We start from the raw sequence: 15,741 nt of genomic DNA on the forward strand, positions 1-15,741 counted from the left end.
CTGTCCAATACCACATGAAAGTGGTTGGTTTTTGGCATCTTATTTATCCAGCTTCCGTACTCCTTTGTATACACTTTACAAGAAATACATTGGCGGCAAACTCCGTAGCTTGCTAGCTTGTGCACGCCAGCTTTCTGAGACTCTTATTTTGTTAGCGCAGGCAGGATGAAGCAGAGCAATTATTGTGCAACTGTGCAGTCGGTCTTTGGAGTTTTGACAACAGGTACGGCGCCAGAGTCTGTTGAAATAAAGTGTTTCTCGCCTTCCTGTTGGTAATTTTAATGAGCTGGCAGCAGCCAGCGTCATCTCAAAAGACCCTCGGGTGCCGTGAATGTCAATCAAGTGACGAAAGTGACGTCATAGTGAAGATTTATGATCGCTCATTTTTAGGACTATTTTTTTAATGCCTGGCTGGTGATCGACTGACACACCCTCCAGGATCGACCGGTAGCTCGCGATCGACGTAATGAGCACCCCTGGACTAGACGTATAAGATTTCATGGGATTTAGCGATTAGGATTGACAGATTTTTTGGTAAACGTATAGCATGTTCTATATATTATAGTTATTTGAATGACTCTTACCATAATATGTTACGTTAACATACCAGTTGGTTATTTATGCGTCATATAACGTACACTTTTTCAGCCTGTTGTTCACTATTCTTTATGTATTTTAAATTGCCTCTCAAATGTCTATTCTTGGTGTTTGGTTTTATCAAATAAACTTCCCCCAAAAATGCGATTTATACTCCAGTGCGACTTATATATGTTTTTTTCCTTCGGTGCGACTTATACTCCGGAGCGACTTATAGTTCGAAAAAAAACGGTATACACCTCAGAGTCACAAATTTTAGTACATAAGGCAAAGCTAATTGTTAGGATGCTAACTTTTCTGTTTAGCTAACTTTGCAGGTACCCTCCTTAGAGTCAGCTATTTTGGCACTTGACCCATGATAACTGTTAGCGTATGTAACATATATTTTGCTGATTATTGGTATGCTAACCTGTTGAGCCAGTTTTACAGATATACACCAAAAGCGTTTGCTATTGTGGCACTTGACACATATTAACTATTAGCATGTTAATGTTAGCATGTAAATATGTTAGCATTAGTATGCTAGCTGTTTTGACTAATTTTTAAGGAATACACCTCAGAGTACATAAGGCAAAGCTAATTGTTAGAATGCCAACTTTTATGTTTCGCTAATTTTGCAGGTACCTTCCTCAGGGTCAGCTGTTTTGACACTTGACGCATGTTTACTGTTAGCACGGTAACGTTAACATGTAAACCGGCTAATGTTAGCATAGTAGCTTTTTTGGCTGAATGTTGCATGCTAACAATAGCATGCTAGCTAATTTTACACGTAAATACTGCAGTGTCAGCCATTTTGGCGCTTGACTTTTGTTGACTGTTAGCATTCTAACGCTCGCATGTTGTTATTAGCACGCTAGCATATTTATTTTCCCTCAAATCTTGCAGATATACACCTAAGAGTCATTTATTTTGGTACCTGACACATGCTTGCTGTTAGAAAGGTCATGTTAGCATTTAAGCTTTTTCAGAAAATACTCACAATTCCTACCTAAATGTATATTTCTACTATGTATCTCACATTGTTTCCTGCCTCTAAAAACTTGAATTATTCTCTATAAAATGTGTTTTGTGTTGTCATTTTTGGGTGTCTGGAACAGATTAATTGGATTTAATTTGAGTTTTTCATACGAGTTGGTCGTCGTCGGAACGAAATAACAACAAAAACCGAGGTACCAGTGTACTACATTTCTTAGACTATAAGCCGCTCCTTTTTTTTCCACACTTTGAATGCTGTGGCTTAAAAAATGGTGCAGCTAATTTATGGATTTTTCTCCGCGAACAGCCATAATGTTTTGTATTTAACAAATAGTCGTCATAAAACACCTGCAGAGAAAAGGTGTGTTATTGTTGGTGCTACGGCGCTATCTTTTGTACAAGTCTACAGTATTTCCTTCTCTTTCCTTGAACCAGAAGTACAAGTGCAACGTTTGTAACTTTTACAATATAACTAAAACAATGTATACTTACTAGGTGTGTAACGGAATGTGTATTTGTATTGAACCGTTTCGGTACAGGGGTTTCGGTTCGGTTCGGAGGTGTACCGAACGAGTTTCCACACGAACATATAAAGTAGCCGCCTAAGCTAAAGTCTTAACAAGCTGCTCCGCTTCGTTCTGCCTCTGTATCTGTCAGTACTCTACACAGCACCCAGCATTGTCCCACCCACACAACCATCTGATTGGCTGTTACCGCTCTGTGTGTAACCAATCAGCAGTGCGTATTCAGAGCGGTAACAGCCAATCAGCAGTGCGTATTCAGAGCGCATGGAGTCAGTGCTCCAGCATCGAGCGGGTAGGTGTTTAGCAGGTAAGCATCAGGCAGTGGACTCTCCCCAAATTATAATAAACACCTCCCAGTCAACTACTAGTAACATCACTATGTTGACGTTCTAGAAATATAAACGGCAGCTCAGCTCGCTCGCAGTCCTTGAGGTGAAGGCTAACTAGCTTTTAGCGTAACTTTAGCTCATTTTGCGGTGTGTGTGTGTGTGTGTGTGTGTGTGTGTGTGTGTGTGTGTGTGTGTGCGCGCGTGTGTGTGTGTGTGTGTGTTACGGACAGCAAAGCCCTGTCTGTCTGTTATTTCACTTTACCTTTGTCTGTGTTGATTGAGCTGTGTTGAAGCAGCATTACATTAATCATTAGTAATGGAGCAGCCAAGTTTTGAATGGCAGGGTCCCTGCTTTCACATGTTGATAAAAATATAATATTTACATAATAAAAATCAACTACAGGCTTCCCGAATGTTGTAATAAATTAAGCATGATGAGTTGACTTGAAACTGTTTAATGTTGCACTTTTTATATGTACAAGAAAAGTTTTGTCATTTTATTTAATCCGAGCAATAACTTAAGGCAGTTTAATGTTGATTAACGTGGGCAGAATTATTATAGTGTTCCAAATGTTAAAAGGATAAAGCCATTTTGTAAATAAATAACCAAAAAATTTATATTTTGTTGTTTTCTTACTGTACCGAAAATGAACCGAACCGTGACCTCTAAACCGAGGTACGTACCGAACCGAAATATTTGTGTACCGTTACATCCCTAATACTTACTAAACCATCCCATGTATGATGTCTGTAGGAGGGTTTTCATGCATATTTGTACGTGCTATTGTAATGTAATCAAGCCAGCGTAGTTCAAATTGTAAGAACAAAGTAGTAGCTTATTGTCTGGTATTTACGGTAAAATACAAAACCCAAAACCAGTGAAGTTGGCACATTAAGTAAATTATAAATAGAAACAAAATACAATGATTTGCAAATCCTTTTCAACCTATATTCAATTGAATAGACTGCAAAGATAAGATATGTATTGTTCAAACTGGTAAACTTTGTTATTTTTTGCAAGTATTAGCTCATTTGAAATTTGATGCCTGCAACATGTTTCAAAAAAGCTGGTACAAGTGGCAAAAAGACTGACAAAGTTGAGGAATGCTCATCAAACACTTATTTGGAACATCCCACAGGTGAACAGGCTAATTGGGAACAGGTGGGTGCCATGATTGGGTATAAAAGCAGCTTCCATGAAATGTTCAGTCATTCACAAACAAGAATGGGGCGAGGGTCACCACTTTGTGAACAAATGCGTGAGCAAATTGTCCAACAGTTTAAGAGGAACATTTCTCAACGAGCTTTTGCAAGGAATTTAGGGATTTTACCATCTACGGTCCGTAATATCATCAGAAGGTTCAGAGAATCTGGAGAAATCACTGCACGTAAGCGATGATATTACGGATCTTTGATCCCTCAGGGGGTACTGCATCAGTTTGTAAAGGATTTCATCACATGGGCTCAGGAACACTTAAGAAAACCACTGTCAGTAACTACAGTTGGTCGCTACATCTGTAAGTGCAAGTTAAAACTCTACTATGCAAAGCAAAAGCCATGTATCAACAACACCAAGAAACACCGCCGGCTTTGCTGGGCCCGAGCTCATCTAAGATGGACTGATGCAAAGTGGAAAAGTGTTCTGTGGTCTGACGAGTCCAAATTTTAAATTGTTTTTGGAAACTGTGGACGTTATGTCCTCCGGAACAAAGAGGAAAAGAACACTCCGGATTGTCATGGGAGTGTATTAGTGCCCAAGGCATGGGTAACTTACACATCTGCGAAGGCACCATTACTTCTGAAAGGTACATACAGGTTTTGGAGCAACATATGTTGACATCCAAGCAATGTTATCATGGACGCCCCTGCTTATTTCAGCAAGACAATGCCAAGCCACGTGTTACAACAGTGTGGCTTCATAGTAAAAGAGTGCAGGTACGAGACCCTGTTGGAGACTGTTGAACAAGTTAAGCTGTACATCAAACGAGAATGGGAAATAATTCCACCTGAAAAGCTTCAAAAATTGGTCTCCTCAGTTCCCAAACGTTTACTGAGTGTTGTTAAAAGGAAAGGCCATGTAACACAGTGGTAAAAATGCCCCTGTGCCAACTTTTTTGCAATGTGTTGCTGCCATTAAATTATCGTTAATGATTATTTGCAACATAAAATTAAGTTTCTCAGTTTGAACGTTAAGTATCTTGTCTTTGCAGTCTATTCAATTGAATATAGGTTGAAAAGGATTTGCAAATCATTGTATTCTGTTTTTATTTATCATTTACACAATGTGCCAACTTCACAGGTTTTGGGTTTTGTACATTTACAAACCCCGTTTCCATATGAGTTGGGAAATTGTGTTAGATGTAAATATAAACGGAATACAATGATTTGCAAATCCTTTTAAACCCATATTCAGTTGAGTATGCTACAAAGACAACATATTTGATGTTCAAACTGATAAACATTTTTTTTTTTGCAAATAATCATTAACTTTAGAATTTGATGCCAGCAACACGTGACAAAGAAGTTGGGAAAGGTGGCAATAAATACTGATAAAGTTGAGGAATGCTCATCAAACACTTATTTGGAACATCCCACAGGTGAACAAGTAAATTGGGAACAGGTGGGTGCCATGATTGGGTATAAAAACAGCTTCCCAAAAAATGCTCAGTCTTTCACAAGAATGGATGAGGCGAGGTACACCCCTTTGTCCACAACTGCGTGAGCAAATAGTCAAACCGTTTAAGAACAATATTTCTCAAAGTGCAATTCCAAGAAATTTAGTGATTTCAACATCTATGGTCCGTAATATCATCAAAAGGTTCAAAGAATCTGGAGAAATCACTCCACGTAAGCGGCATGGCCGGAAATCAACATTGAATGACCGTGACCTTTGATTCCTCAGACGGCACTGTATTAAAAACGACATCAATCTCTAAAGGATATCACCACATGGGTTCAGGAACACTTCAGAAAACCTCTGTCACTAAATACAGTTTGTCGCTACATCTGTAAGTGCAAGTTAAAGCTCTACTATGCAAAGCGAAAGCCATTTATCAACAACATCCAGAAACGCTGCCGGCGTCCACATTTCAAATTGTTTTTGGAAATATTCGACATCATGTCATCTGGACCAAAGGGGAAGCGAACCACCCAGACTGTTATCGACGCAAAGTTCAAAAGCCAGCATTTGTGATGGTATGGGGGTGCATTAGTGCCCGAGGCATGGGCAACTTACACATCTGTGAAGGCACCATTAATGCTGAAAGGTACACACAGGTTTTGGAACAACATATGCTGCCATCTAAGTGCCGTCTTTTTCATGGACGCCCCTGCTTATTTCAGCAATATAATGCCAAGCCACATTCAGCACGTGTTACAACAGCGTGGCTTCGTAAAAAAAGAGTGTGGGTACTTTCCTGGCCCGCCTGCAGTCCAGACCTGTCTCCCATCGAAAATGTGTGGCGCATTATGAAGCGTAAAATACGACAGCGGAGACCCCGGACTGTTGAACGACTGAAGCTCTACATAAAACAAGAATGGGAAAGAATTCCACTTTCAAAGCTTCAACAATTAGTTTCCTCAGTTCCCAATCGTTTATTGAGTGTTGTTAAAAGAAAAGGTGATGTAACACAGTGGTGAACATGCCCTTTCCCAACTACTTTGGCACGTGTTGCAGCCATGAAATTCTAAGTTAATTATAATTTGCAAAAAAAAAATAAAGTTTATGAGTTTGAACATCAAATATCTTGTCTTTGTAGTGCATTCAATTGAATATGGGTTGAAAAGGATTTGCAAATCATTGTATTCCGTTTATATTTACATCTAACACAATTTCCCAACTCATATGGCAACGGGGTTTGTATAAAAGTAGCTCAGGGGCATGATGAATGTGGAGAAAAATCGTGTAATTCTTAAATATTCATGAAGCAAACTTCAAAAATAAAACATTTTTATAGACTCAAATGTTTGTTTTATTTCTAAGTTGGCGTAAAGCTGTGTCCGTCTGAACATATTTCCCATGCTGCAGCCGTTCTTAATCCATTTAGGATGGCTCTCGCTTCCAATGTTCCACTTTCACCGCCAACAGTTCTTTTTAAGCCGGCCCTCAGTGAGACGGCGCAGACGGATTCCACACAGCCGAGATCACGTCAACCTGTTCCCACCATGGACCTGAAATTCCTGTTTACAGCCTCACTTGTTATTCTAGGAGCAGCCCTCGCTATCTCGCTGGCAGACGGCACAGCGCAGTGCAAAATTAAGTGGTAATATGGATTTATATTTCTTTCTATTTCACCTTTTTTTTTTAACATTGGAATTATTGAGTAAACTATAACATGTCAGCATATAATCAATTATTATGTGTGCGCAGAGGAGGTGTTATGGTGATTTATTGCTAAATAAATATTTGAGTTCACAGGAAAGAAAAAAGGTAAGTAATGTATACAAAACCCCAAACTGTTGTGTAAATCGTAAATAAAAACAGTACAATGATTTTTTTGCAAAAAATCATTAACTTAGAATTTAATGGCAGCAACACATTGCAAAAAAGTTGGCACAGGGGCATTTTTACACTGTGTTACATGGCCTTTCCTTTTAACAACACTTAGTAGACGTTTGGGAACTGAGGAGTTTAATGCAGTAACGCCTGAGGGATCGATGGTCACAGGCATTTAATGTTGGTTTTCGACTTACGTGCAGGGATTTCTCCAGATTTTCTGAATCTTTTGATGATATTACGAACCGTAGATGGTGAAATCCCTAAATTCCTAGCAAAAGCTTTGTTGTTCAAAACCATTGTTGTTCTTAAACTGTTTGACAATTTACTCATTTGTTGACAAAGTGGTGACCCTCGCACCATCCTTGTTTGGAAATGACTGAGCATTTCATGGAAGCTGCTTTTAAACCCAATAATAAACTTTGCGCCTAAAACAATCCGGATGGTTCTTTTCCTCTTTGTTCCGGAGGACACGACGTCCACAGTTTCCAAAAAACAATTTGAAATGTGGACTCGTCAGACCACAGAACACTTTTCCACTTTGCATCAGTCCATCTTAGATGAGTTTGGGCCCAGCGAAGCCGGCAGCGTTTCTGGGTGTTGTTGATAAATGGCTTTCACTTTGCATAGTAGAGTTTTAACTTGCACTTACAGATGTAGCGACCAACTGTAGTTACTGACAGTGGTTTTCTGAAGTTTTCCTGAGCCCATGTGGTGATATCCTTTACACACTGATGCAGTACCCCCTGAGGGATCAAAGTAATATCATCGCTTACGTGCAATGATTTCTCCAGATTCTCTGAACCTTCTGATGATATTACGGACCGTAGATGGTAAAATCCCTAAATTCCTTGCAAAAGCTCTTTGAAAAATGTTGTTCTTAAACTGTTGGACAGTTTGCTCACACATTTGTTCTCAAAGCGGTGACTTTCGCCCCATCCTTGTTTGTGAATGACTGAGCATTTCATGGAAGCTGCTTTTATACCCAATCACGGCACCCACCTGTTCCCAAATAGCCTGTTCACCTGTGGGATGTTCCAAATAAGTGTTTGATGAGCATTCCTCAACTTTCTGAGTCTTTTTTGCCACTTGTGCCAGCTTTTTTGAAACATGTTGCAGGCATCAAATTCCAAATGAGCTAATATTTGCAAAAAATAGCAAAGTTTACCAGTTTGAACGTTAAATATCTTGTCTTTGCAGTCTATTCAATTGAATGTAGGTTGAAAAGGATTTGCAAATCATTGTATTCTGTTTTTATTTACCATTTACTCAACGGGCCAACTTCACTGGTTTTGGGTTTTGTAAAAAAAAATAAAAAAAATAAAAGGATGTACAAAAAGCTGTTTATAAAGGTAAGGAATAAAAATAAAATAAACAGATATATAACTATATCGGTAAAGTAAGGGAGTTTTGTATAAATGTTTACAATTTATGAAGATGTTATAGTGAATCATACTGGAGCAACAGTACCACCATAATGACCAACATTAAAATTCAGCGGCGTAGTAGGTCTAAGTATTCATTAAAAACAAGAAGCAGGTTATATTTAACAATAATATTTACTATTTTGGCCACTGTTTTATTACACACCGTTTGAACAGTAACACTGTGTTTGACTATTTAATTGACTCTACGGCGTGCCACCAGATGGAGCCACCAGTGGCACACACATCTGTTTATAAAAGCAAACACAAAGTGATAAAAAAAAAATAACTAAAAATGAAACCAAAAACTATACCTAAATTTGTGGAATCAGCGATTAATGTAAAATTAGGTCAAATAAATCCGATAGATTCTGGTTGTCATGTATGGTAGACAGAAATATTTTATTTGAAAGCACCCCCCACACAACTCTTAGTTTTATTCATGTAAAGTTTTCGTACTTCTTAAATCAAACTTGAATTTTTTATTTTTTTTAATTTTATTTTATTTTATATTTTCAAACTTGAATTTAATTTCATGCATGCTTGGACTAGAATATGGACAATAAATTGTTCAATAATTTATTGAATAATTTATTAAAATTCAATTTTGACTTTGATTTATAAAAATTTGCAACTCCGTTGGGGATTTTATCACAGTACCAGTCCAGCACCAACGATGCACACGACAAGGGACAATTTGCCATTGTAGTATTACCAGTGACGGTGCAGGAAGGGTCTAGGAATATGTTTGCAGTTAAATTTTGATAAGCTCCCAGCTATTTATAAATTGGTATTTTACATGCACTGTTTGATACATATTTCATTAATGCCCACAAAAAAGAACAGTATTTTTCGCTTCATCACTGCACATGAAAGTGTTCACTTTGGTTCCGGTTTATTTCGAACATGCATACGATGTAATGTAATGCATCACATGTTTCCAGTCCGAAAAAGAAGTAGGAAGAAGCTGAGCTTATTTAATCCTACCCCTTTTCATACCATGGCAATTGTATGTCATTTCCGTGTTCTCTGTAACAGAACAGTGAATAAATAAAAAATAAATAAATAATATACCATAATAAGTAAACAAGTGTTTAAAACAAATAATCTTTATCTCACAAAAAACAAAAAAGGGTTCAAGATGTTCATTATAATTCTTGTTGTGTGTACTTTGTAAACACTTGTAGTTTGAACAGTCTCTTAAACTGAATCATATTGGTGTTTTGTTTGATTTCTTTGGTTAATCCATTCCATAATTTAATTCCACATACGGATATGCTAAAGGTTTGAAGTAGAGATGTCCGATAATATCGGCCTGCTGATATTATCGGTTGATAAATGCTTTAAAATGTAATATCGGAAATTATCGGTATACATTTTTTTATTATCGATATCGGGTTTTTATTTTTTTATTTTATTAAATCAACATAAAAAACACAAGATACACTTACAATTAGTACACCAACCCAAAAAACCTCCCTCCCCCATTTACACTCATTCACACAAAAGGGTTGTTTCTTTCTGTTATTAATATTCTGGTTCCTACATTATATATCAATATATATCAATACAGTCTGCAAGGGATACAGTCCGTAAGCACACATGATTGTGCGTGCTGCTGGTCCACTAATAGTACTAACCTTTAACAGTTAATTTTACTAATTTTCATTAATTACTAGTTCCTATGTAACTGTTTTTATATTGTTTTACTTTCTTTTTTATTCAAGAAATGTGTATTTATTTATTTATCTTATTTTTATTTATTTTTTTAAAGGACCTTATCTACCTATACCTGGTTGTCCAAATTAGGCATAATAATGGGTTAATTCCACGACTGTATATATCGGTATCGGTTGATATCGGTATCGGTAATTAAGGGTTTGGTCAATATCGGAATATCGGCAGAAAGCCATTATCGGACATCCCTAGTTTTAAGTGTTGTACGAGCATACAAATGTTTTTAATTAGATTTTCCTCTAAGGTTATATGTCTCCTCTTTTGTTGAGAAGAATTGTTGTACATTCTTGGGTAGCAGGTTGTACATCATTTTAGCTGTTTGCAAATGCACCCAATCGTTGAATTTCAATATTTTCAATTTAATGAATAAAGGATTTGAATGTTCTCTATATCCAACAATATGTATTATTCTAACTATTCTTTTTTGTAACACCGTTAGTGAATGAAGGGCACATTTGTCGTTGTTCCCCCATATTTCTGCCCAATAACTCAGATATGGTAACATTAGTGAGCAGTACAAACTATGAAGTGATTTTTGGTTTATTCATTATTGACGTGTTTCGTGCTACTTTATGTTGTATATTTTTTTTACATGAGATTTCCAATTCATTTTATCATCTATTATTACACCCAAAAATATGTTTACTTTTACCCTTTCAATGTCTACTCCGTATGTCTGTATTTGTGTTTGACTTTCTCTTCTACTGTTACCAAATAGCATTATTGTAGTCTTACTGAGATGTTTTTGTAAAACCATCTTTTTAATTTGTTTAATTTGTATTATTACTGGTGACGGAGCAGGAAGGGGCTAGGAATATGTTTGCAGTTAAATTTTGATAAGAAACGTCCAGCTTATTTCATTAATGTCCACAAAAATAACATTATTTTCCCCCACAGGGTGGTGCAAATCTAAAAATATTGTTGATTTATTCCACTCAAAACTTAACATTGTTATTTTTTGTAAAGGAGAATGTTGTATTGAATAATTGAATACCTACGCCGAACTGTGTGGAAAGAGCTCAAAAATGCATCTGTAAAAAGCTGGCAAAATAATGAATATATGTGTTTATATATTTTCAATTCATGCATGCAGTGTACGTGTCTATTCCATTAGTTTTGTTTCTTTTTGTATCTCGTTTGATGTTCGATGACATTCGCCACAGTGCGTTGCAAAGCGGAATATTTGCAGATAACGTCGCCATGCGTGAAACAACTCTCATGTGCTCCAGCGTGACAGCGTGAATCCATTTATGAACCAATTAAACCGTGTCCAGCATGACGCCAAGTGAGGAGACTCCTAAAGATTTATGTCACCTTACATTTTTGCTACATTGTCAGCAAGTATTTATACCAGCATTTTGTGTGGCGTGTCCTCCCGTGTAACATACGTGTTGGACGAAGTATTTATTTAATTTCTTAATCAGGACTCACGAGCAATGTTCTGTTTTTACACATCATTTTTTATAAATGGTTGATTTATATAGGCTAGTAAGGTAAAGTTTTGTACCTGACAAGTTTCGGCTATCTTGCTTCTGCAGCCTTCATCAGAGGTGTCACGTGATTTTAGCGTGACGTCATCCGTGACGTGTTATATGGATTGTTCCATCCCACCAGGAAGCAAGATAGCCGAAACTTGTCAGGTACAAAACTTTACCTTACTAGCCAATATAAATCACCCATTTATAAATACACAATCGTAGGCTAAATGAACCTCTTCAACATTTTACACATCATGGTTGTCATATTTGTATGATTAGTTAGGTCCGTCAAGTTTGCAGTTTGAAACTGTGCTTTTTCTAAGATGGTTATTAAAAAAAAAAGAGTGCACAAGTTTAGATTTATTTAAAGGGGAACATTATCACCAGACTCCAATGGGCTCACCACCCATAGCAGGGGCCATAGAGGTCGGGTGCAATGTGAGCTGGGCGGTAGCCGAAGGCAGGGCACTTGGCGGTCCGATCCTCGGCTACAGAAGCTAGCTCTTGGGACGTGGAACGTCACCTCGCTGGGGGGGAAGGAGCCTGAGCTAGTGCGCGAGGTAGAGAAGTTCCGGTTGGATATAGTCGGACTCACCTCGACGCACAGCAAGGGCTCTGGAACCAGTTCTCTCGAGAGGGGCTGGACTCTCTTCCACTCTGGCGTTGCCAGCAGTGAGAGGCGACGGGCTGGGGTGGCAATTCTTGTTGCGCCCCGGCTCAGAGCCTGCATGTTGGAGTTCAACCCGGTGGACGAGAGGGTAGCTTCCCTCCGCCTTCGGGTGGGGGGACGGGTCCTGACTGTTGTTTGCGCTTACGCGCCAAACAGCAGCTCAGAGTACCCACCCTTTTTGGATTCACTCGATGGAGTACTTGAGAGTGCTCCCCCGGGTGATTCCCTCGTTCTACTGGGGGACTTCAACGCTCATATTGGCAACGACAGTGAAACCTGGAGAGGCGTGATTGGGAAGAATGGCCGCCCGGATCTGAACCCAAGTGGTGTTTTGTTATTGGACTTTTGTGCCCGTCACGGATTGTCCAAAACGAACACCATGTTCAAGCATAAGGGTGTCCATATGTGCACTTGGCACCAGGACACCCTAGGCCGCAGTTCTATGATCGACTTTGTAGTTGTGTCATCGGATTTGCGGCCTCATGTTTTGGACACTCGGGTGAAGAGAGGGGCGGAGCTTTCTACCGATCACCACCTGGTGGTGAGTTGGCTGCGATGGTGGGGGAGGATGCCGGACAGACCTGGCAGGCCCAAACGCATTGTGAGGGTTTGCTGGGAACGTCTGGCAGAGTCTCCTGTCAGAGAGAGTTTCAATTCCCACCTCCGGAAGAACTTTGAACATGTCACGAGGGAGGTGCTGGACATTGAGTCCGAGTGGACCATGTTCCGCACCTCTATTGTCGAGGCGGCTGATTGGAGCTGTGGCCGCAAGGTAGTTGGTGCCTGTCGTGGCGGTAATCCTAGAACCCGTTGGTGGACACCGGCGGTGAGGGATGCCGTCAAGCTGAAGAAGGAGTCCTATCGGGTTCTTTTGGCTCATGGGACTCCTGAGGCAGCGGACAGGTACCGACAGGCCAAGCGGTGTGCGGCTTCAGCGGTCGCGGAGGCAAAAACTCGGACATGGGAGGAGTTCGGGGAAGCCATGGAAAACGACTTCCGGACGGCTTCGAAGCGATTCTGGACCACCATCCGCCGCCTCAGGAAGGGGAAGCAGTGCACTACCAACACCGTGTATGGTGCGGATGGTGTTCTGCTGACCTCGACTGCGGAAGTTGTGGATCGGTGGAGGGAATACTTCGAAGACCTCCTCAATCCCACCAACACGTCTTCCTATGAGGAAGCAGTGCCTGGGGAATCTGTGGTGGGCTCTCCTATTTCTGGGGCTGAGGTTGCTGAGGTAGTTAAAAAGCTCCTCGGTGGCAAGGCCCCGGGGGTGGATGAGATCCGCCCGGAGTTCCTTAAGGCTCTGGATGCTGTAGGGCTGTCTTGGTTGACAAGACTCTGCAGCATCGCGTGGACATCGGGGGCAGTACCTCTGGATTGGCAGACCGGGGTGGTGGTTCCTCTCTTTAAAAAGGGGAACCGGAGGGTGTGTTCTAACTATCGTGGGATCACACTCCTCAGCCTTCCCGGTAAGGTCTATTCAGGTGTACTGGAGAGGAGGCTACGCCGGATAGTCGAACCTCGGATTCAGGAGGAACAGTGTGGTTTTCGTCCTGGTCGTGGAACTGTGGACCAGCTTTATACTCTCGGCAGGGTCCTTGAGGGTGCATGGGAGTTTGCCCAACCAGTCTACATGTGCTTTGTGGACTTGGAGAAGGCATTCGACCGTGTCCCTCGGGAAGTCCTGTGGGGAGTGCTCAGAGAGTATGGGGTTTCGGACTGTCTGATTGTGGCGGTCCGCTCCCTGTATGATCAGTGTCAGAGCTTGGTTCGCATTGCCGGCAGTAAGTCGGACACGTTTCCGGTGAGGGTTGGACTCCGCCAAGGCTGCCCTTTGTCACCGATTCTGTTCATAACTTTTATGGACAGAATTTCTAGGCGCAGTCAAGGCGTTGAGGGGATCCGGTTTGGTGACTGCAGGATTAGGTCTCTGCTTTTTGCAGATGATTTGGTCCTGATGGCTTCATCTGGCCAGGATCTTCAGCTCTCACTGGATCGGTTCGCAGCTGAGTGTGAAGCGACTGGGATGAGAATCAGCACCTCCAAGTCCGAGTCCATGGTTCTCGCCCGGAAAAGGGTGGAGTGCCATCTCCGGGTTGGGGAGGAGATCTTGCCCCAAGTGGAGGAGTTCAAGTACCTCGGAGTCTTGTTCACGAGTGAGGGAAGAGTGGATCGTGAGATCGACAGGCGGATCGGTGCGGCGTCTTCAGTAATGCGGACGCTGTATCGATCCGTTGTGGTGAAGAAGGAGCTGAGCCGGAAGGCAAAGCTCTCAATTTACCGGTCGATCTACGTTCCCATCCTCACCTATGGTCATGAGCTTTGGGTTATGACCGAAAGGACAAGATCACGGGTACAAGCGGCCGAAATGAGTTTCCTCCGCCGGGTGGCGGGGCTCTCCCTTAGAGATAGGGTGAGAAGCTCTCTCATCCGGGGGGAGCTCAAAGTAAAGCCGCTGCTCCTCCACATCGAGAGGAGCCAGATGAGGTGGTTCGGGCATCTGGTCAGGATGCCACCCGAGCGCCTCCCTAAGGAGGTGTTTAGGGCATGTCCGACCGGTAGGAGGCCACGAGGAAGACCCAGGACACGTTGGGAAGACTATGTCTCCCGGCTGGCCTGGGAACGCCTTGGGATCCCCCGGGAGGAGCTGGACGAAGTGGCTGGGGAGAGGGAAGTCTGGGCTTCCCTGCTTAGGCTGCTGCCCCCGCGACCCGACTTCGGATAAGCGGAAGAAGATGGATGGATGGATGGATTATCACCAGACCTATGTAAGCGTCAATATATACCTTGATGTTGCAGAAAAAAGACCATATATTTTTTTAACCGATTTCCGAACTCTAAATGGGTGAATTTTGGCGAATTAAACGCCTTTCTATTATTCGCTCTCGGAGCGATGACGTCACAATATGACGTCACATTGGAAAGCAATCCGCCATTTTCTTAAACACCGAGTCAAAGTCATTTTCCGTTTTTTCGACTGTTTTCCGTACCTTGGAGACATCATGCCTCGTCGGTGTGTTGTCGGAGGGTGTAACTTGTGGTCATCAATTAAAAATCCTAAATATTTAAAAGCAGATACTAACAGAAATGGGCAACAAATTATGTGAGTATCTGCTTTTAAATATTTAGGATTTTTAATTGATGACCACTTGAGTTTTAAGGAGCACATTCAGTATGTTGTAAAAAAACTGAAACTTTTACTGGGATTTTATTATAGAAACAAGTCTTGCTTTTCTTTTACTGTGAAACAGAAATTGGTGGAAACAACCTTTTTACCTGTTATTGACTATGGAGATGTGTTGTACATGAATGCTACTGCTGGTTGTCTCCACAAGCTGGATAGTGTGTACCACGGGGCACTGAGATTCATCACCAACTGCGCTCCCCTTACTCACCATTGTTTGTTATACTCAATGGTTAACTGGACATCTTTATGTGCTCGACGCCTCAATCATTGGTATGTTTTCATCTACAAAACCATTCTGGGTATCACTCCATCTTATCTGTCT

The 15,741-nt window shown here is 41.0% G+C and overlaps 1 protein-coding gene across 1 annotated transcript in view; it reads left to right on the forward strand.

Moving 5' to 3' along the window:
- Window positions 1-6,174: 6,174 nt before the first annotated feature.
- LOC133575485 (uncharacterized) overlaps window positions 6,175-15,741 on the forward strand; it is a 30,344-nt gene continuing 20,777 nt past the window's right edge. The window contains exon 1 of the mRNA XM_061928168.1: window positions 6,175-6,687. Within this exon, the coding sequence (XP_061784152.1) occupies window positions 6,473-6,687 (215 nt within the window). The 5' untranslated portion in view covers window positions 6,175-6,472. The remainder of the gene's footprint in view (window positions 6,688-15,741) is intronic.

This window comes from Nerophis lumbriciformis, linkage group LG03 (genome assembly GCF_033978685.3).
Source record: "Nerophis lumbriciformis linkage group LG03, RoL_Nlum_v2.1, whole genome shotgun sequence".
Classification (NCBI taxonomy): Eukaryota; Metazoa; Chordata; class Actinopteri; order Syngnathiformes; family Syngnathidae; genus Nerophis; species Nerophis lumbriciformis.